We start from the raw sequence: 22,927 nt of genomic DNA, 5'->3' as shown, positions 1-22,927 counted from the left end.
AAGATACAACAGATACTTTGGTTTTGCTACCTCTGGTAATATCTCTGTTTGAGTGTATGCCTTCTACTTAATAAACTCAAGTAGGAATACAGTCTGCAAGATTAATGCATCCCCATGTCCCCAAGAAAATAACCCATTCCTGTAAGTCCAATCTTTCCTGAACCAATGTCATATAGAGGAACATGTATTAAAGATTAATAGCAGCTCACATTAATATAACATAAAATCAGAATGCCTTGTTGATTGTTTCATTTAATTGAAATTGATTGTTTTAATAATATACAAGAATCATCAACATTCACATAGGCATTGTGAGCATGTACAGAGCCCTGCATATTCAGCTAAGATGCTGCAAGGCATCGTCTCACTGGTTTTACTTTAGTTACCAATTATTTTATTTGCTATCTGCATCACTTTTTTGTGTGTATGTGTGTGTGGTTGTGCGTTATGAGCCTGATCCACTCTGATCTTCATTTTGAACCTACCAAACTAAGGAGATGTTTCAATCTTGGAATTTTAGTTTCTTGTTATTTCAATTCAAAATTTGTTCAGCTATCCATTGGGGGGAAGAAAAATGGAGCCTATGGTTAAGTGGCTCCTGTGCTCCACAAATGTTCCTTACTTGGAAGGGTAATATACAGTAATAAATAATTTCTTTAAACCGAGACTACCCATTGCATAAAATTAAGCACGTTTATAAGGCTTGGGAGGACTAAGCCTTAAGCATCTGATCCTCTGAGCATTTACTACTAAACCAAGCACTTACTACATCTGTAGTCTCATTGAGCTCAAGGGACTATGCCCTGCAATAGTCAGTAATGCCAATACATTGACATTTATGGAGTTGGCACATTTGTTTGATTCTACCAATCATGTTGTTTTGTTATGAATTCCATATTTTTCTATAAGATACAACTTTCCCCAGAAGAATGAATCAGGCTTTCTTCAGAACCAGTTAACACTACACCTTAATGAATTTGAATGATGTGAGGCATTCAAAGGTAAGCACATATTTGAACAGTCTATTCTGGAAATTCATGTTGTTCTTCAAAGATAAGGGGACTTGGAGCTCATGCTGAAAGGAGGTTTTATTAGCGGCAAGCTGAAATTCTTTATGAACAAATACCAAAAAAGACTTAAAAGCCCAGCCAAAATCCAGGGATAGACATAACATTTATAAATACATTTTAACATGAGAGATATGATCATTATTTCATCTTTTACTTTCCAGCCAGGACCTGAGTTCAGGGCTCTGTGACAGCAAATCTCATGGGATCAGACTCTCCCCTAAAACTTTCCTTCTCATTTCTAATTGCACACTGAAGGGGTTTATATATTCATTATTGTATGCATGGAATTCACACTGAGAGTATGCATATGTAATCAGAATAGGGAAATCTCCTTAGCTGCTTCTGCATCACTTTAGCAATATGGAATGGCAGCATGTGCATAAAAGAGAATAAAAACATTTTTGTGCTGTAAAATTCACATTTATCATGGCATCAAACAATGAGATTACCGTCTATCCCCTCCATAGAACAAGAATATAACTGGCCTGGCAGGCTAGCAGTAAAAAAGGGAATTCTTCCAGGTTTTATTGGCATGACACCTCTGTGAATGTGTTTGTATTTGAAATTCCTGACGAGGCTGTTCCACTTCAAGGGGCTCAGTATTCCCTTTAAAACTACTGCATTCTGTGAGAGTCAAAGCAGTCAGCTCCTATAAGTAGCACTAAAGCAGTGCACTCCCTTTAATATGAATAACTTGAAGTGCTGCTAACTTGCCAGGTAAAAAGAAGAAGGAAGTGGAGAGAAATGAGTGCTCATTGCCATTATTATTGGGAAAATTTTGTGCTATTTATGTCACATTGTTTATCTCCTTTACCTAGTGCTGCTGTTAAACACTGGGGCCATCAGAGCTGCCGTCACTCCTGCATCAGAATCTCTGAGTGGAGCAAGTGAACTTGAGCACAAGGTTGGTAATACTTTCACTTCACTCTGATCCAGAATTGTGATGGCTTTCTTGGGGTTGCAAGAGACAAAACCAAATAATGATTTAGCATGTGCTGTTGAGAGGTAACCTTTCTAAGGTTTGTTCTTGTTGTTTAAAATTACATGGACAAAATAATTGCTGCTTGCTGAAAGGTGCCTTCTGATAAAGGGTGACTGTACAACTCATTCTCTTCTGGTCTGTAGATCTTTTCAGTAGAGGAAGAGAGGTGAGAGAATGAGTAGGAAGGATGAGTTGATCTGAAAGTACTTTAAAATGCATGTATCCTTTTCATTATAAAAGAAGTGAACTTTTCTAAACAGCTAATATTATTTAAAAAGGGACCTTGTGTATACAGTGTGTATATCTTTGTGTACACATATGTGTAACTTTTGTTCTAAGGGGAAGAATAAACCCTTTATTTATGTTAACTTTTCTGAAAAGACTACCATGGATGCTTATTGGCCTGAGGAGCAGCAACTGCAGTGTGTTTGCCAATGAAATATGCTCAGCTTAGATGTACATTACTGGTTCTCTGAAATCTACAAAACGATTCAGAGGTATTCACAGACCAAAGACACATTTCATAAATACCCTCTCACCTTTGTCCTGTCCTCATCCACTTACATTCTTATTCCCATGGTGTGGCTGGACTTTGCTGCACTCAACTGCATTTGTCAAGGCCCACCTCCATATCCCATTAAGTAGAGGGACTTTGACATTTAGGTCATTTGTATAAATTACAAATTCTGGCCAAGATTTTAAAAAAGGGTGCCTACATTTAGGATCTGAAATCTTTAGTTGGTTGCTACATAAGTCACCTGATTTTCAAAAGTACCTCCTACACTTACTACACAGCAGCTGTGCAATTCTTGCTTCTGTTGATAGTCGTCCCTATTGCATAGCATATTGATCACCCCATTAGAGTTTTTACTGTATCCTTATGTGTAATTCTTTGAACTCTATCCTAAGAGATAAAGCAATAGGATCAGGTAGTTAGGCCACTAAAACCTCATCATTAATTTAATCTTCTAGCTACCTATTCCCGGTCCCCTTAATCTTTTAGGATGGGATCAAAGAGGAAAAAGAGTTACATGTAAGGAATCAGAGACTGAATGGACGATCATTATTAGAGCTACATGGGAAATGGTTTTCCCATTTTGCAAGAATTATTGCGATATTGAAAATTGTTTCCATCTTGAATTGGGACAAAACCACAACATTTTGAACATTTTTGAGAACTGATTAACCAGGAAAAAATGGGTTTGGATCACTTGAGGCATTTTGACCTTTTAACATTTTCTTAAGTATAAATGACCTAACATTTTAGAACCAAAGAAATGTTGAACCAAAAACCAAAACTTTTTCTTCTAATTTTTTTCAGATGGGGAGGTTTGTGGAAACCAACCCTTTCTCTGAACAGTTTTGGTTTCTGGCTCGCCTCTTCTTTGTCCGTTTAATTAGACAGAACCTAACACCCACTCCCAGGCAGCTGTGTGTAATACAAAAGATAAAAATACAAAAATATTATATGAAGCTGGGTCCAGCAACTCAGTTAATTCAGATATGCCAAGCACGAGGTCATCAGAATTGTTTATACAAGTGACAATGCCATTGCTTGTGTTGATCCTGAAATTAGTTCCGTGCCACCAAATGTCTAGCGCCTTTGTTATGGAGGGTTACTAGGGCTAATTAATCCAATTTTAATAGCTCTCTGAACTAAGTTTTTTTCTCTGCCTCATTCTCATTGGAGAGCTATGTACAGGTATGAATAATTTTCCCCTGAGATATGTTATATGTGACATGGACATTTTAAAAATAAATAACAAAAAAAGTTTTAGAGTAACCTAATTAAAATCAGAGTGGTAGCCGTGTTAGTCTGTATCAGCAAAAACAACGAGGAGTCAATAAATTTGTTAGTCTCTAAGGGGCCACAAGGACTCTTCATTGTTTTTGCTAATTAAAATTGGTGTTGAGGTCACTCTAGTCTTTATTTAGAGCCCAATTCTATAAATCTAATAGTCCTTTTATTCTTCTGAGTAAGTCCATTGGGCCTGACCCCTCACTGCCTTGTACCTTTGTGTAGTCATTCACACCTGTGCAAGGTGGGGACAAAACCATACGGTAGTGCTTTGCATTCACTTTGCACAGGAAACAGATAAGGACACAAGGTGCCAGCCTTGGACAGTCAGGCCCTGGGTTTCATTTCAGTCCTTCAGAGAATTCAGTTTCTTACACTTTCAGAATGAAACATGTTGATAAAAAGCAGACTGAAATCTTCAACCGTGTTAATCATATGGTACATGTCACTTTGCACATGCCCTTCCTGCCTTTCCTCGTCTTAATACGAGAATTGTCAAATTTTAAATTATTTTAACTATATCCTTGCCATTTCCACAGATCTGTCAAAATCTTTTTGAGTCTGCAAGCTAAATTGTTGTCTTGTTCCTCTCTGAAGCCAGTCCCCATGAGTGTATGTGTGTGAGAGAGAAAGTGAGAATATGTGAGCATATAGAGATGCAGCTTCTGAGCAGAGATGCTTTGAGGCATTTTGTCTCTGTGAGGCAGAGGCAGGCAGAATGCCCCAGTAACCTGAGGGGCCACAGGACAGCATGCCATACAATTCTCCTTACTCCTGCTTTTGGGAAAAAAGTATTATGCACTTGCTCAGCCTTCTGCAGACAGGAGGGCAATGGAGTGCCTTTGGGATTGAATGCTGGCACTACAGCCTAGCATTCATTCAAGGGAGTCCTGAGTTGGTATATGCCTGACTCTTGGGTGGGTGGGTGCATTATGAAGCTTTTTGCTTCCAGTTTTTGCTGCTTGCACTGCATAAGCAATCAGGAGCTGTGCCAGGTGGCTCACTGTTGTACCAGGCAGAACTTCATCTCTCAGCAATTCACCTCTTTTCAGACAAAGTGCCATGTCCGTATTGTATTGTACGTGCAGCTAGAGCAATGTTGTTAACAGATGAATGTACTGTTTTACACAGAACCAAGATGTGGCTATTCATTACAGTGGCATATTTGTTCCAAGGAACTGTATCTTTAGAGAAACTCATAAGAATGAAGAGAGATCATGTGGATCCTGAGGCATATATGAACATTGTAAGTTATTCATTGGAATTAATTTAAAACGAATGGAATGCATTGATGATAGCACAGAATTGTTTAGAATTGTCTGTATTAAGAGGTTCGGGTGAGATGCACTCAGCTAACATTTCCCCTGTTCTCAAACACTTATGTCTATGCTATGAAAATAGGTCGATTTAATAAAAGTCGATTTTTTAGAAATTGATTTGATACAGTCGATTATGTGTGTCCCCATTGAGCGCATTAAGTCGGCGGTGTGCATCCACAGTACCGAGGCTAGCGTTGACTTTCAGAGCATTGCACTGTGGTAGCTATCCCACAGTTCCCGCAGTCTCCACCGCCCATTGGAAATCTGAGTTGAGCTCCCAATGCCTGATGGGGCAAAAACATTGTCACAGGTGGTTCTGGGTACATGTCATCAGGTCCCCCTGCCTCCCTCCCTCCATGAAAGCAACAGCAAAAAATTGTTTCACGCCTTTTTTCCTGGGTCACCTGTGCAGACGGCATACCACGGCAAGCATGGGGCCCGCTCAGCTCACTGTCACTGTATGTCTCGTGGGTGCTGCTGGAAGATGTGCTACTGCAGTGTGACACAGCAGCATCCCCTGGCCTTGCAGACAGCAGATGGTGCAATACAACTGCTAGCCGTTGTCGTTGTCCCATGGGTGCTCCTGGCCAACCTCAATTAGGTTGGTCGGGGGCGCTTGGGCAGAAATGAGTGCTCTTGGCCGGTCTTGGTGAGGTCGGTCGGGGGGTGCCTGGACAAAAATGGGAATGACTCCAGGTCATTCTCTTCTTTAAGTTTTGTCTAATGGAGAGTCAGTCCTGCCTGGAATATCATGCTACGTGAAGGCTTCTGTCTCAGGCTGCTCTCCCAGTCGGCAGCACCATGCAGTTGCACCTACCCCAGCCTATCCCTTGCTCCCATGGCTCATGAAGCCTGAACAGTAGTAAGGAGCAGTTCAACTATAGGCTGAGCAAGTGCATAATGGTGGTAGAATGTGCATTTGGACTTTTAAAAGCTCGTTGGGGCTGTTTACTGACTCGGTTAGACCTCAGTAAAACCAATATTCCCATTGTTGTTAGTGCTTGCTGTGTGCTCCACAATATCTGTGAGAGAAAGGAGGAGACATTTATGGCAGGGTGGGAAGTTGAGGCAAATCGCCTGGCTGCTGATTATGTGCAGGCAGACACCAGCGCACTTAGAAGAGCACAGCAAGGCACGCTGTGCATCAGAGAAACTTTGAAAACCAGTTTCATGACTGGCCAGGCTATGGTGTGAAAGTTCTGTTTGTTTCTCTTGATGAAAACCCGCCCCCCTGGTTCGCTCTACTTCCGTGTAAGCCAACTGTCCTCTCCTCCCCATTTTGATCTCTGCTTGTGGAGGCAATAAAGTCATTATTGTTTCAAATTCATGCATTCTTTATTAATTCATCACACAAATGGAGGGATAACTGCTAAGGTAGCCCAGGAGGGGTGGGGGAGCAGGGAAGCACAGAGGTGGGGTAGTTGTAGGGGCACCCCCTAGAATGGCATGCAGCTCATCATAGAAGAAGCATGTTTGGGGCTCTGACCCGGAGCTGCCGTTTGCCTCTCTGATTCTTTGGTAGGTTTCACGCGGAACTGCTGCGGGTCCTTTTTATAACCTCCGTCCTTCATGCCCTTGGAGATGTTTCCTGTCTACCTGGCCAGTGCATCTGAGTTGAGGGTGCTGTCCAGAGCGGTCACAATAGAGCACTCTGGGATAGCTCCCAGAGGCCAGTACTATCGAATTGCGACCACACTAACCCAAATTCGACCCAGCAGGGTCGATTTCAGCACTAATCCCCTTGTCGGGTATGAGTACAGAAATCGATTTTAAGAGCCCTTTAAGTCAACAAAAATGGCTTCGTCGTGTAGATGGGTGCAGGGTTAAATCAATCTAACGATGCTAAATTCCACCTAAACTCATAGGCCAGGGCTTACTGTCATTCTGTTTTGCCAGATGTTCCTTGCTACCTACATGTATCAGAGTCCAGCTTATGAGGGATAGAAACTACAACATGCAGAATTTTTCTTTACTGAAGTGGCATAGTAAAATTTCCCTTTGAATACTGGATTTTGTTGCACCAGCACCAGCCTTCTAGCTGAAAAGGGCAAGCAATGGAGGTTCTGGAACTACAGACTTCCTCCACCAAGATTTTTGGAAGTGATTTGTGATTTTTGGATGTCTCCATTTTTGGGGAGCACCCAGCATCAGACATAGTAAAGGGGCTGATTTTCAAAAAGTGCTGAGCACCCACTCCCTGAAAATCAAGCCCCTTTAAATCACTGGTTTCTTTTAAAAAATCTTGATCCTACTGCCCTGCAGGGTAAATGCCACTAAAGAATGCTGAGTATCTCTAAAACGACCCTGCCTTCCAGCAGCACATGTGGAACCTTAAAGCTCTGGGACAGTGGTGGTTTCAGAGCAATGAGCTGGCTCTGCTCTCTTCCTGTGTGACCCTGGGCAAGTCACTGTGACATACCAGGGTCCAATCCCAGCTCATGAACAGCTGTGTCACCCTTGCCATGAAACCTTGGATACCATACAATGCCTTGCTGAAGTAGCTCCCACCTGGGCAGCTCACAAACAGCCTTCCAGCATGCAAGTCACATGCTGAGTGCTTGTGTGTGGCTGCAGTCTGCCAGCCACACTTGGATTACACACTGCCTCTCACCAGCCTCAGTTATACTGCTGAGTGACCCCAACACACCCCCAGTCTTAGATTTCCCCCCAGAAATGTAAGACAAAAAGTCTATGTGGAAGGATGTACCATGTACCATGCTGCCTTTTTCTCCTGCTTGATGACTCTGTTTACTGCTTACATGCAAATGAAGCAGAGCACACATTCCTTTGTGTAGGACAGACCTGTTTGCCAACCTCAGTTTGGGCAGGGCTGTGGGTTTTGGAAAATGCAGGTTAGGCAAACACCTGACATGAATGGTCTAGATAATTAGTCCTGCCACAAGAGCAGGAGACTGGGCTAGATGACCTCTCAAGGTCCCTTCCAGTTCCATGATTCTATGTGTTAATAATATCATATAGGAAAAGCTTATAACTTCACATACAATGTTGCTACCACATTTTACCAGGACAACAATGACCAGCAAATTGAGTTTTCAAATGATACTTTACAAGGCATAGTTTGCACAAAGATTATTACAACAATTTGTAGGATGTGAATACAGGAGTATATTCAGTCACCCAACCTTTCTGAGCCATCATGTAGCCCACTGTAAAATGTAGATAACATTATATTATGAGGCTCTTGTGAGGTTTGCTTAGTTCACAGGCAGTTTTTAACTGAAAGTTAAGGTGGTTTCATAATATTTTTATTCTAAAAAGCTGGAAATTCAGTATCAGAAAAGTTCAAAAACTGAATTTAACACTACCTGAGATCACTCCTTTTCCACTATTCCCTTCTACCCCCTGCTTACATTTCCAACCTATTCCACACACTCTGTCTTCTCTGGCACTCCCTAGCTGCATAGGAAACAACGATTCATCATCTCATCAAGCCACCACACAGAGCTCATAGACCTAAGTCTTTGCCATCACACCACATTTCACACTCTAAAAATGTCAGCATTTTACATCTTAAACTCATAGCCATTTTACTGTTCCTGACCCTGAAAAGTGCTGAGTAAATGTCAATGTCTACCTATGTTTCAAATTTTGCAGTGTTACTTGATTTCATTGGGGACAAAGAAGGGTTACATAACTGGCAAACATATCAAAAAGGAGCCAACTTTAAGGGATTTTAATCACAAAAATAACTTAGTTTCTTTTTAACTTCCTGGAAAAGTTCTCTAATCTTCTAAAAGGTTAACTTTCAGGGAATCTTTTGAGAACAATTTTATTGTTGCAGTGGGAGTAGCTTTAAAATGTAACTCTGGGTCCAACCTTAACTCAGAGGGGCTATCACCTCTCCTTCATAAACTTCATACCCATATACACATAACACCATTCATCTCCTTGAATAAACATTTGTACAGTATGTGAATTACACAAGCTAATTTGGCATCCTTCAAAATAGACTCTTACTGAAATCTCTAGCTACTAACAGATTTCTCAATGATTAATCCTTCTCTTTTAATCTCCATATTTTAAGTTTTTTCTAGATTTCTGTCTTTGTTTGACTAAGTGGCAGAATTCTAGAGCTGAGATTTAGAACATAGCATCATAGAAGTGTAGGGCGGTAAGGGACCTCACTAAATCGTCTAGTCCAGTTCCCTGCATTAAGGCAGGACTTAGCATTATCTAGGATATTCCTCACAGGTGTTTGTCTAACCAGTTCTTAAAAACTTCCAGTGATGGATGGAATTTCCATGACCTCCCTAGGTACAATAATTTGTTCCAGTGCTTAACTACTCTTACAGTTAGGAAGTTTTTCCTAATGTCTAACCTAAATCTCCCAGGCTGCAATTTTACTCCACTGTTTCTTGTCCCGTCCACAGTGGATAAGGAGAACACTGTATCACCCTCCTTTTCATAACAACCTTTTACGTACTTTAAGATTCAGTCTTCTCTCCTCCAGACTAAACAAACACATCTTTCCAGATAGATCATGTTTTCTAGACTTTTAATAATTTTGGTTGCTCTGTTCTGGACTTTCTCTAATTTGTCCACATCTTTCCCAAAGTGTGGTACCCAGAACTGGACACAGTACGCCAACTGAGACCTTATCAGTGCTGAATAGAGTGAAAGAATTACTTTTCATGTCTTGCTTACAACAATCCTGCTAAAACGTTCCAGAAAATATTGTGGAATATGAAAGAAAAGAGGGGTCGTTTTGAGGGATGTGTCATTAAAATATGATATTTTCTTTTTGTTCTGGATAACTAACAACTAAGGGACCAGATCCTCAGCTGGATCTAGTTCACAAAATTTTGTCATCACAGAGATCCTTCCATATACATACTGTGTAGAAAATGAACACCCGTAAGCCATCTGAAGTAAAAGCATTTGTGTTTTCTCTTGCAGAGCGAGCTCATTACCTATAGAGGGTACCCCAGTGAGGAGCATGAAGTGGTGACGGAAGATGGCTATATCCTTAGCATTAACAGAATCCCTTATGGAATAGAAAATCAGGGGAATACGGGTATGATTTATTTCTGTAAAGCAACGAAGACTTAATAGGACACATTTTGAAAAACAGGTGTCTAAATTGCTTTGCCAATCTGCATACGTTTGGACTCAAGTCCTGCTTGCCTTAGGTGGGTAGTCACACTGAAGTTGATGGAAATGTTTTTGTGAGTAAGGTGAGCAGAATTTGGTGGTAAATCAGTGGCATTGGAACAATTTGTATAGAGGGGATGCTGAAAGCCATTGAACAAAATTGTAAACCCTGTATATGATGGAAACCACGGACTGCTCTTGCACCTGTAGTTCCAGCACCCATGTTCTAATGGTCTGTTTCTGAAAATCTGGCCTTGAATGAACTTAAGCTTGTACTCCGATCATGAGGGATTTAGCATTTGATCAGTAGAAATTTGAAAAAAAAAACAAAAAACTTGAAGGCTGCAATCTACCCCAAACACTCACTTTCAGGAAAGCCGAGTTTCTTCCTTGGATCTCATGGTTTGTGTTATGGTTGCTTTTGTTCACACCTGTTTAATCTCAGTGATGAATTAACATTTTGAATAAAGAAAGCCTTTATTAAAAATTCCATGGCTTTACTACTTAAACTAAGGTATTTAGAAGCTCATCTCTCAGTTCTGCCATACTTCTTCAGTAAAACCAGCGAGACTAGACTTTACATTCTGATATTCCTTAGATAAACAGGAAATCAACTTTTTAAAAGTCCAGGCATTCATTATATCTCATAACAAATTGAAAAAGGGATAAACGCTTTAAAAAAATCCATAGGAGTGTGCCTTTAATCCGGCGCAGGACTGGGAATCACAGTTTTGAGTACTGGACAGGAGTATCATTGTATTACCATATTAATCCAGCAGCTCAGTAATTTTTTTTTCTTTCAGTTGTAAAGCCTGCTGTATTTCTTCAACATGGATTACTAGGAGATGCTAGCAACTGGGTCACAAACCTGGCCAACAATAGCCTGGGCTTCATACTAGCAGATGCTGGCTATGACGTTTGGATGGGAAACAGCAGAGGGAACACCTGGTCTAGAAGACACCTCAATCTTTCTGTTGAGCAAGATGAGTTCTGGTCTTTCAGGTAGATTGAATTATTGAGCACTGTTGGAAATAGCATTCTGAGGGACTTGGGATATTGTTAATGGGATATTGAAATCTTTCATTTTTATCTGTCTGCTCATCTATCTAGATTTTTATAAAGCACCCATCGCTGTGGTGTCAGAGTGCATCTGGATCATTGGTTTAAACTCAATGCACGTTGGCAATGAGTGAAAATTGTTGCCATTTGATGGCTTAGAAGCTGGTGCTGGGTAATGAGCTGGCTGTAGTCTAGCCACACTGAAAAAATATTACCATAACTAGCACTAATTGGAGTCCTCATTGGCCTATTAGACACTGCTGAGGTTCAACAACGGGGTGACTCAGGGAAGACAGCACTACTTGTATCCACACTGTACCTTCCCTGAAGGCAAACAGAAAACTTCAATCACTAGGGCTTCCAGTGCACTTTTATTTTAATGAATGTTTGAAGACTAGACTGTAGTAGTACATTATATGATCCTATGTCTCCATGAAAGTGGTTCCATTACTGTGTAATTGATTGTTTCTTCTACATAGGAAGATTAGGCACTCATGGTTTGATCCTAAGCCTACTCTAATTAAAAGGAGTCTGTCCATTGACTTCAATGGGGCCTGGATCAATCCCTAAGGTATGAGCAGAAAGCACCTCGGAAATTAGTGAACAGTCTTTTTTACACCAGGTGCCACAAAGACCTAGGACTCAAAATAGTAGAATTATTCACAAAGCAGTTTGTTTTTTCTCATCTGACAAAACTAGATTTCCCTTATCCAATGCTAACTCATCTGGGATTTAATTTATGCATGCATGTTTTTCATCCTTTCTCTCGGCAGTTTTGATGAGATGGCCAAGTTTGACCTTCCAGCAGTGCTAAACTTTATTATGCAGAAAACTGGACAAGAGCAGTTGTACTATGTTGGCTATTCACAGGGTGCCGCTATAGGTATGTAATGTTACAAGGAATGCAGAGTGATGTGTTATGGATAGGGTCCTATCTCAGGAAATCTCATTCTCCCTCTCCGCCCCTGGTGAAAACTGGTCTTTTGTGCACTTTTACCCTCTACTATACAGATTTCATGGGGAAGACCAGCATTTCTCAAATTGGGGGTCCTGACCCAAAAAGGAGTTATTTTAGGGCAGTCATAGTATTGCCACCCTTACTTCTGCTTCTTTTTGGGTCAGGACCCCTACAATTACAACACCGTGAAATTTCAGGTTTAAATAGCTGAAATCATTAAATTTATTATTTTTAAAATCCTATGACAGTGAAATTGACCAAAATGGACCGTGAATTTGGTAGGGCCCTAGTTATGGAATCATGTCTGCACCGCTATACAGCAGTGAAGACTGTGTTTGGATCTCTCTAACACCTTTTATATGAAAGATAACAAAACAGAATGGGCCAAATGCATTCCTGCTGTAACTCCAATGATTTGGACTTACACTGCAGTTTAATATGACCCAATAGTTGCATTGAGTTCGTGGGTTAAGGGGTTTTGGATCTAACTGTGGGATCAGGACTTAAGTTAAGACAAGCAAAATGTGGAGATGGCCGCTGACAGAGGGGTTGGGTAGAGTGGAGGGTAAAAACAAAGGCAATATAATGAGGCAGTTGTTTGGGAGAGTAATGCATGTATCTTCAGAACTAAACAGTGTGGCCACATTTGCAGCATTTGCAGCGCTGTTGGGAGTGGTGCATTGTGGGCAGCTATCCCAGCATTCAAGTGGCTGCAGCGTGCTTTTCAAAAGAGGGGGGTGGGGTGGAATGGAATGTGACAGGGAGCGTGGGAGAGACAGAGAGATTGGATTTTTGGAGCTGACACTGTTCTCAGCTCCCTGCTTTGCAAATTCTAAGGACTGGAAGACACACAGTGCCTACCTTCAATCATTTAAAAAGTTCTGACCTCTTCCCCAACCCCTCTCTCATTCACTAAATTCAAATTATGCACTCCTAAATAGCCGTCAGACCAGATAAGCATCTGCTCAACACGGACTTCCCCCTCCCCCTCTGCCGTGTGAGCATGCTGTTTCTCTCTTCAAGCAAACAGCTGTGAACATTCCAAAGTAATTCCCCTGCCTGCCTCCGCTCGCTCAGCAAACAGGAGCTGTGTTTGTTTTTTAAATAAGCAGTTTGGCTGAACTCCGAGCTCCCCCTTTCTTCCGGTTTGTTGTGGACAGGAATTGTGGGAGGTCAATACCTTATACCCCGGAGGTCAATAAAAGCGCTGGTGGGGTCCACACTTGCTGACCAGTGCTGGATCACCAGCGCTGGAATCGCTACACCCGAGGCTCGACCGAGTGTACAGCCAGCGCTGCAATGAGGGAGTTGCAGCGCTGGCCATGCTTTGCAAGTGTGGCCACATCCTAAGTTGCAGCGCTGTAACCCCCTCACCAGTGCTGCACCTCTCTATTGTAGCCATGGCCTCAGATAATAGTTTGCAAGCCTGTAGGACAGGGAGGATAGTAGGAAATCTAGGATCAACACTTACTTCAGTAATCAATCAATATCTGAATAGCTATACGATTGTCTGCAAGTTTGAAACTGAAGGATGGAGTATGGTAAATACTGATATTTTAGTTTATGAAAGTGGCTCTAGTTAACTTCTCTCTTGAATTTTCTCAGCTTTCATTACATTTTCAACGATGCCCCAGCTGGCTAAAAGAATCAAACTGTATTTTGCCTTAGCCCCTGTAACTACAGTTAAATATGCCAGAAGCCCTGCAGTAAAACTCCTGTATCTTCCTGAAAAGTTTCTCAGGGTATGTGATCCTTCTACTTAAAATATTTGATTGTCTAAATATTTATTTGACTTTTAGAATGGACAAACTGAAAACATATATTTTGCTAGAAATGTATGGGTCTGCTCATGTCTGTGGTTAAAGATGTTCAGCTCTGCCCACAATACTGGGAGAATTAATTGACCTACCTACGTCTTTCTCTTACTTATGTCCAGAAATACAAAAGGAGACTATTGCATTCCACAAAGTTAAGTTCATGACTTAAAAAACATACTTACCTATATTTACAGTAACTCCAGAAGAATCACTGTGGCTCCAGTCCTACAGACACTAAATCACATGCATAAGTGTTACGCAAGTGTGAGTAATCCCATTGATGTCAATGGGGCTACTTATTTGTGCAAAACTGCTCATGTGCATAAGTACTTGCAGGTGCAGGAGCAAAAGCAGATCTGGAGTTAACCTGAAAGGGAGTCTATTATTAAACAAGCAAAAAAATCTGAAGCTCAACCACGTTGATCGGGCAATGCCTGTGCTATTCCTGTTTGATGGATAAACAAACAACTTCTTTCCCACATGCCCCCACCCCCTCAAGCAGTATGTAGCCAGCAGGTTGGGGAGGGGGAGGAAAAATAGGGGTGTAATAGGGGAAAAAGGGGGAAATAGAATATAAGGGGAGGGGGGTTGAAAAAAGAAAAATGCATAGAACAATTCAGTAAGTGAGCAATGCCTTTGTGTTTTTCCAGGTCTTGCTTGGCAGAAGGGAATTATTTCACCAAAGTGAATGGCTGAGAAAGCTAATTGTTTCCTTTTGTGGCCGCGGTATTTTTACTAAGCTTTGTGGAAATGTCTTCTTCATTCTGGGAGGCTACAATGTAAATAACATAAATATGGTATGTACAACACAGCTGGCTGTAGTTGTGTAGGGAGATTTCTAGCCCCTATATTCAAGTCATATTCATTTTTAACTTGAAACTCTGTGATTTGAATCTTGAAGTCCTTAGTCAGGCCAAATCACATCCTTCCATGGAAAAGTCCACAGGAATGGTTTGAGAGACAGGAAACCCTCAGAGGGCTATATGACTGTTTTGGGGGAAAGCTTTTCTCCACCTGTCAGAAATGCAAGCAGGTCAGTCCCCAGAATCCACAGATGTCCCAAGGCTCACAAGTGTTTAGGGAAATATGCTGGAGTTCTCTCCCATGGTGAGAAAGCTTATCGTGGTGGCTGCTGCCGATGGAACTGTTGTTTATACTTGAGGTTTTACAATGCACTGGGGCACCATAGAAAATGTTATTAAGCCTCAGGCTGTATCCCATTTTCAGCAGATTCCCTCTGAGGTTAGAAGGGAGAGAGGAACAATGCTTGGTAGCAAACCCACCCCCGTCATCTAACTCCTCCCATCACGTGGATCCTCAACACTGCAGAGGTCTCTCCATGGGTCCAAGAATGAAAGACATGCATGAACAGGGAGACAGACACTTGGAGGATCCCTTTTTTTGTTCAATTCTAGGCAAAATCCCCTTTGATTTTTTAATTAGACTTTTGCTGAATTATGGACTATGTAACAGCTTCTTAAGGACGTGACTCAGGATTTAGCTCTATATGTTCATGGCAGTTAGCACATTCCTGGACCATCAAGGGCTCCCCCTCATATCACAAATCCTACCTATTAATCCCTACAAGTATGAACTAAATAAATACTCTGTAGTCTCTTCGATAAATCTCCTGCTTTATCAAAATGGTTGATTTCATATCCTTTGAGACTATAACTCCGTTAAAAATTCTGCATAATGTTTTTCTGTAACCAATGCATTGCCACATTTGAAGTACTTGGTAAGGGCTGATCCTGCCACCTTTACTCATATGGAGTACCTTACTCCATGAGTAGTTTCACTGCCATTACCAGAAGTACTCTAGTGAAAAGGTGCTACTCTGTAAGAAAGGGGGTGGAACTGGTCCCTCACTGAATGTTTTCTTTCAGAGTCGTGTTAATGTATACGTAGCCCGAGCCCCAGCAGGAACATCTGTACAAAATGTAATCCACTGGAGCCAGGTACTGTTCAGCTTTTGGGCTGCAAAGTAGGTGCTAACCGCTGCATGTTATACAAATTGGGTGTATTTAATATTCTCAAGTGAAGCTACAGCTAATGGTTGGAAACTCGCCTAATTTGTGGTTTACAACTGAAATCTCAACAAAAACAGTACTTTTTGTTGACATTTAAACAACAGATATTGAAATTCCTCCAGGAAAGACAAGCAAATTTGGAAATCAGAGGGAAGAGTAATGCGGCAAGTAGTCTTACTAATATATGTACAGTACAGCAAACGAAAAGGCTCAGGTTCTTACTTTAATTAATTACTTCTTATAACAGCTCTTATTACATCCTTTTTTCTACACTACCTATCAATTCAGAGGCAGTGTTAGAACTGCAGACAATAATTCTTCTAGTCAGTAGGTTTACTATCTTTCCTTGTGTGATTGCATATTCTAGGAAAAGGAAATCTTGTATGACAGAGTTGCTGAATTTTTGTTTTTGTGATCAGTATAAGATAAGACATTCTTATACTAAGATAAGTACTCTGCCAATACTGCAGGATGGGGAACAGAGAAGGAAACACTTCAGGTACAGTCCAGTTGCAAATATGCATATACATCCGTTGCAACCACAAACACTTGAACAGGAGGGAAAATACCAAAGAAATGCACCACACTAGCACTTCAAAAAGAGGAACCATACAAAAATGAGAAGGCTAATTAAACAGAAATTAAAAGGAACAGTCACAAGAGTGAAATCCTTGCAAACCTGCCAAATAATCATGGGGCCACTGAATGATTAAGGTGCTAAAGGAGCACTCAAGGAAGACAGGGCCATTGAAGAGACGCTAAATAAAATCTTTCAATCAGTCTTCACTGCAGAGGATATCAGGGACCTTCCCGCACCAGCCATTTTTTTATATGACAAATCAGAGGAACTATCTCAGACTGAGGTGATAAAACAAAAAACTGATAAATTAAATAGTAATAAATCACCAGGACCAGATGGTATTCACCCAAGAGTTCAGAATTCAAATATGAAATTGCACAACTACTCACTGTGGTATGTAACCTATTGCTTAAATCAGACTCTATACCAGATGACTGGAGGATGACTAATATAATTCCATTTTTTAAAAAAGGCTCCAGAGGCAATCCTGGCAATTACAGGCCAGTGAACCTAAATTCAGTACCAGGCAAATTGGTTGAAACTATAATATATATAGAATTATCAGACACGTAGATGAACATGATTTGCAGGGGAAGAGTTAGCAAGGCTTTTGTAAAGGGAAATCATGCCTCACCAATCTATTAGAATTCTTTCAGTGTGTCAACAAGCAAGTGGACAAGGGTGATCCAGTGAATATCGGGTACTTGGACTTTCAGAAAGCCTTTGACAAAGTCTCACTCCAAAAGTCTTAAGCAAAGTAGGCAGTCATGGGATAAGAGGGAAGGTCCTTTCATGAATCAGTAGCTAGTTAAAAGACAGAAACAAATAGTAAGAATAAATTGTCAGTTTTCACAATGGAGAGAAGTAAATAGTAGGGTTCCCCAAGGATCTACACTGGGATGAGCACTGTTCAGTATATTCATAAATGATTTGGAAAAAGGGGTAAACAGTGAGATGGCAAAGTTTGCAGATACAAAATTACTCAAGATAGTTAAATCCAAAGCAGACTGCGAAGTGTTACAAAGGGGTGGCAAAATACATATTATGGATGTATGAGCATTTGGGAAAGTTGTCCTGATTATACTTTTTATTAGGGCTGTCGATTAATCACAGTTAACTTATATGATTAACTCAAAAATATTAATTGTGACTAAAAAAATTAATTGTGATTAATCGCAGTTTCAATCGTACTGTTAATAACAGAATATCAATTGAAATGTATTAAATATTTTGGATGTTTTTCTACATTTTCAGCTATATCTATTTCAATTACAACACAGAATACAAAGTGTACATTGCTCACTTTACATTATTATTTTTTATTACAAATACTTGCACTGTAAAAATGATAAAAGAAATAGTATTTTTCAATTCACGTCATACAAGTACTGTAGTGCAATCGCTTCATCATTAAAGTGCAATGTACAAATGTAGATTTTTTTTTGTTACATAACTGCATTAAAAAACAAAACAGTGTAAAATTTAGAGCCTACAAGTCCACTCAGTCCTACTTCTTGTTCAGCAAATCACTAAAACAAACAAGTTTGTTTACATTTACAGGAGATAATGCTGCCTGCTTCTTATTTAAAATGTCATCTGAAAGTGAGAACAGGTGTTCTCACGCACTTTTGTAGCCAGCTGTGATGTTTTGCAGGCTATATGGTTTTATAAAAAATCAATAATAAGTGAATATAATGTAACTTAGATATGCTTCATGCAAAAGGTCTCTTGTAAGGTATCATTACAAAGCTTATCATCTACTGAGTATAATCATCCTATTTGTATAAATGTACCACTCTTGTATCTGAAACTAGATATATGAAATATAACTCTGAGGGCCTATTATAATTATGTAAAGTGTGGGCCATTAATGGTGGTTTGGAATCTTGATAACTCCCATTAACTAGGACCATTGTCTGCAAATGACTGTGTTTTACTTGTAAGTCTTCGTGTATATGTGTGTGCTGGCAAGTGGATAATGAAGTCTGGCAGTGACATGTGATCATGTCACCTGAACTGGAATCCATCTTTAACCTGCTGTCTTTCCATTGAGAAGGAGGGGATGGGAACTCACAGAGGGACAAAGGGATTCCTGCCTTATGCAAAAGATATATAAAGGGGTGGAAGAGAACAAAGAGGGAGAGGAGCCATCATGAAGAATCCCCTAGCTACCACCTAAGTTGGAACAAGAGCCAGGGGAAATAATTGTGCCCAGGCCTGGAAGGTGTCCAGTCTGAGAAAAAACTTACTGAAACATCTCTGAGGGTGAGATTATCTGTATTCAGTTTGATTAGACAGATTTGTTCTATTTTATTTTGTTTGGTGACTTACTTTGTTCTGTCAGTTACTACTTGGAACCACTTAAATCCTACTTTATGTATTTAATAAAATCACTTTTTACTTATTAACTCAGAGTATGTATTAATACCTGGGGGAGCAAACAACTGTGCATATCTCTCTATCAGTATTATAGAGGGCAAACAATTTATGAGTTTACCCTGCATAAGCTTTATATAGGGTTAAATGGATTTATTTGGGTTTAGACCCCATTGGGAGTTGGGCATCTGGGTGTTAAAGACAAGCACACTTCTGTTAGTTGCTTTCAGGTAAACCTGCAGATTTGGGGCAAGTAATTCAGACCCTGGGTCTGTGTTGGAGCAGACGGGAGTGTCTGGCTCAGCAAGACAGGGTGCTGGAGTCCTGAGCTGGCAGGGAAAACAGGAGCAGAAGTAGTCTTGGCACATCAGGTAGCAGATCCCAAGGGGGTTTCTGTGATCCAACCTGTCACACTGGCATTCCAAGGTATTTATGTGCCAGACATGCTAAACATTCATATGCCCCTTCATGCTTCAGCCATCATTCCAGAGGGCGTGCTTCCATGCTGATGATGCTCACGTGTTTATTAAATTTGTGATTCAACTCCTTGGGGGAGAATTGTATGTCTCTGGCTCTATTTTATCAGCATTCTCCAATATATTTCATGTTATAACAAGCTCAGATGATGACCCAGCACATGTTGTTCATTTTAAGAACACTTTCAATGCAGATTTGATAAAACACAAAGAAGGTACTAATGTGAGATTTTTAAAGATAGGTACAGCAATTGAACTGGTTTAAGAATCTGAAGTGCCTTCCAAAATCAGAGAGGGAGGAAGTGTGGAGCATGCTTTCAGAAGTCTTAAAAGAGCAACATTCTGATGCGAAAACTACAGAACCCAAACCACCAAAAAGGAAATCAACCTTCTGCTGATGGCATCTGAGTGAAATGATGAAAATGAACATGCATTGGTTCACACTGGTTTGGATCATTGTTGAGCAGAACCTGTTGTCAGTATGGACACATGTCCTCTGGAACAGGGGTTGAAGTATGAAGGGACATATGAATCTTTAGTGCATCTGGCATGTAAATATCTTGCAATACTGGCTACAACAGTGCCATAAGAATGCCTGTTCTGACTTTCAGGTGACATTGTAAATAAGAAGCAGGCAGCATTATCTCATGCAAATGTAAACAAACTTGTTTGTCTGCACAATTGGTAGAACAAGAAGTAGAACTGGATGGACTTGTAGGCTCTAAAGTTTTACATTGTTTTATTTTTGAATGCAGTTATTTTGTACATAAATCAACATTTTTAAATTCAACTTTCATGATGACGAGATTGCACTACTGTACTTGCATTAGGTGAATTGAAAAATACTATTTCTATAGTTTTTTACAATGCAGATATTTGTAATCAGAAATAAATATCAAGTGAGCACTTTACATTTTGCATTCTGTATTGTAACTGAAATAATATTTTTGGATGTTTTCTACATTTTCAAATATATTTAAATAAATGGTATTCTATTATTGTTTAACAGCACGATTAATAGTGATTCATTTTTTTATTTGCTTGACAGCCCTACATTTTATGTATGTGATCTGTATCTGTAAAGAAATAGATACAGATTCAGAGCTTCGAAAGCCAGAGGATGCATTGTGGTCATCTAGTCTGACCTCCTGTATAACATAGGCCATAGCATTTCCCCAAATAATTCCTTTTGAACTAGAGCATATATTTGAATCTTTTATAGAGACTCAAGGGGAAAAAATGAAATGGGGGAACACTGCAAATGGTTTCATTTTATACTATAACTGTCCAGCAGTTGGCAAATATACTGTAATTTGGTCACCCAAGTCCAGTTAGTCCTTATTACTATTTATTATTTGTATTACCAAAGTGCCTAGGAGCCCTACTCATGGACCAGGACCCCACTGCAGTAACAAGGTTACCAACTGTTGGTAATTTCTTGGATGCTAACAGAGACACCTATCCACTTGTCTCTAAGCTAATTTAGTGTAGGCTTCCACACAGCCTTTAAATGGGATTAAGTTTAATTACTGTCAACATAGTGTAAGGTGGAATCCAACCAAAGGCTTTGAGGTGAAAGTTTCCATGACTTACTTTTTTATCCCCTGATCAAGTGATTTGTGTATTACAACTGTAACTTTTTTATCTTTCTTGCTTTTCATATTAGATATTTAATTCAGGGGAATTCCAAGCTTATAACTGGCGCAGTCAAACCAAGAATATGGCGAAATTTGGTCAGGTAGGATTGTGATTTTTTTGTGTAATAGTGCCATCATCTTTGGAAAAATAAAACAATTGGCAAGAGAGCCCAGGAGTTGGGGAAGTAAGGGGCATTTTTCTTCCTGGTTTTCATTGAGGAGTAGTTTCTCTCATCATTTACTGAATGGATGTGTCTAAAATTTGCTGTGGTTTCATAGACTTTCATTTCTACACTATTCACTGTTTTCCAGGCCACCCCTCCTTTATACAAGATAAAAGATATGACAGTGCCAACTGCAATATGGACTGGTGGAAAAGACTTGCTTGCAGACTTAAAGGATGCTAATGTTTTACTCCCTCAAATTATTAATCTTGTTCATTACAAAAACATTCCTGAATGGGCACATCTGGATTTCATCTGGGGGCTGGATGCGCCGCTGCGCATGTACAGTGAAATTATTGATCTAATGGAGAAGAATCCATAAACCGCACAAACTAGCCATGGTTTAGGTTAATGATGGATTCCACTGATGAAGCTCGTTTTCGTTTTCTCTGTGTAAGGAGCAGGCCTATTTTCCTTTTTATAAAAAAGTTAACCCTTCTACTGACTCCATTATTTACTATGATTGGCTGTATTTTCACTGCATTTGTTGTTGTCATATTTTCTATCCTCCTGGTGATTTTCCTTAAATACAGTATCACCTCAGGAAACAAAGCTACATTTCTCGAAGAATCACTTTAACTTCACGCCTGCTATGGAAGGCAGAAGAGAGTCCAGTGCCGTGTGTGTGTGTGTGTGTGTGTGTGTGTGTGTAGAAGTGCTGAGCAGTACCCTGTCCATCTGCTTTTCAGAAATGGCAGAAGCACTCCTTCCTCCACACCCAGCTATCATTGGGATGAAACAATAAAGATCTGCTAGCTCTTCACTGCTTACACTGGTCCTGAGTGTATTTTTAAAAGTACTGATTGTCTACCACCTGGCTCCTCTGCAGGGTACGTCTGTTCCCCAGACCCTATTCCCAGGCCGCCCTTTGTTTTGCATGGGTTTGTGGGGTTTTTTTTCTCTGCATTGATTGAATATATAATTCTATTCAATCTAATCTCTTTGTCCTAGATCCACACAGGCATTTAGGCCCCTAACTCCCAATAGAATCAGCATTTCTAAATTGCTCATTATTGAGGTACATAAACGTGCTCTATGTACGTTAGGGAAAATAAATTATATTTTGGATTAAGGTAAAACCCCATTGAGATTAGTAGCTATGAACTCGCCCTTCAGTTAACATAACTATTGGCCTGCTAAACCCAGGGTTGTGAGTTCAGTCCTTGAGGGGGCCACTTAGGGATCTGGGGCAAAAATCAGTACTTGGTCCTGCTAGTGAAGGCAGGGGGCTGGACTTGATGACTTTTCAAGGTCCCTTCCAGTTCTAGGAGATAGATAGATATATCTCCAACTATAAGCATAAGCCCCACCTAAGACAAAAGGGATGTCTGAACCTGCCTGGGAGATTTTGGCTGAGTATTTTTTGTGTGTTTCTGTTTCTGTGTGTGAGTGTGTGAGAGAGAGAGAGCCCAGTCAAGAACAGATGGAAAGGGGAACACAGCTTGAAGAGGCATCTGAAAACATGGTGGCTGACCCTGGAAGAACCCTG

The 22,927-nt window shown here is 40.3% G+C and overlaps 1 protein-coding gene across 4 annotated transcripts; it reads left to right on the top strand.

The window, feature by feature from the left end:
• Positions 1 to 733: 733 nt before the first annotated feature.
• LOC115655472 (lipase member M-like) lies at positions 734 to 22,621 on the top strand. 4 transcript variants are annotated; one of them, XM_030570947.1, is made up of 11 exons: positions 734 to 1,001; positions 1,889 to 1,974; positions 4,982 to 5,096; positions 10,087 to 10,204; positions 11,085 to 11,283; positions 12,114 to 12,223; positions 13,904 to 14,040; positions 14,766 to 14,912; positions 16,002 to 16,073; positions 21,244 to 21,315; positions 21,527 to 22,062. In XM_030570947.1, exons 3-11 carry the CDS (start codon positions 4,989 to 4,991, stop codon positions 21,758 to 21,760), a joined length of 1,197 nt encoding a protein of 398 aa, XP_030426807.1. In that variant the 5' UTR covers positions 734 to 1,001; positions 1,889 to 1,974; positions 4,982 to 4,988; the 3' UTR covers positions 21,761 to 22,062. The 4 variants fall into 4 exon arrangements, with proteins under 4 accessions (XP_030426807.1, XP_030426808.1, XP_030426806.1 ...); XM_030570948.1 differs by lacking the exon at positions 734 to 1,001 and adding an exon at positions 1,697 to 1,787 and having other exon boundaries at positions 21,972 to 22,621; XM_030570946.1 differs by lacking the exon at positions 734 to 1,001 and adding an exon at positions 1,697 to 1,787.
• Positions 22,622 to 22,927: the final 306 nt, after the last annotated feature.

This window comes from Gopherus evgoodei, chromosome 7, assembly GCF_007399415.2.
Source record: "Gopherus evgoodei ecotype Sinaloan lineage chromosome 7, rGopEvg1_v1.p, whole genome shotgun sequence".
Lineage (NCBI taxonomy): Eukaryota > Metazoa > Chordata > Testudines > Testudinidae > Gopherus > Gopherus evgoodei.
Note: the sequence above shows the minus strand (reverse complement) of the source record. Positions and strands in the feature narration are given on the sequence as shown.

Excerpts from the sequence above, each read along its gene's own strand:
- LOC115655472 (XM_030570947.1), top strand. The coding sequence starts at position 4,989 with ATGTGGCTATTCATTACAGTGGCATATTTGTTCCAAGGAACTGTATCT. Across the intron at positions 14,041-14,765 it reads TTCCTGAAAAGTTTCTCAGG|GTCTTGCTTGGCAGAAGGGA; the intron begins GTATGTGATCCT and ends GTGTTTTTCCAG. Across the intron at positions 21,316-21,526 it reads ATATGGCGAAATTTGGTCAG|GCCACCCCTCCTTTATACAA; the intron begins GTAGGATTGTGA and ends ACTGTTTTCCAG.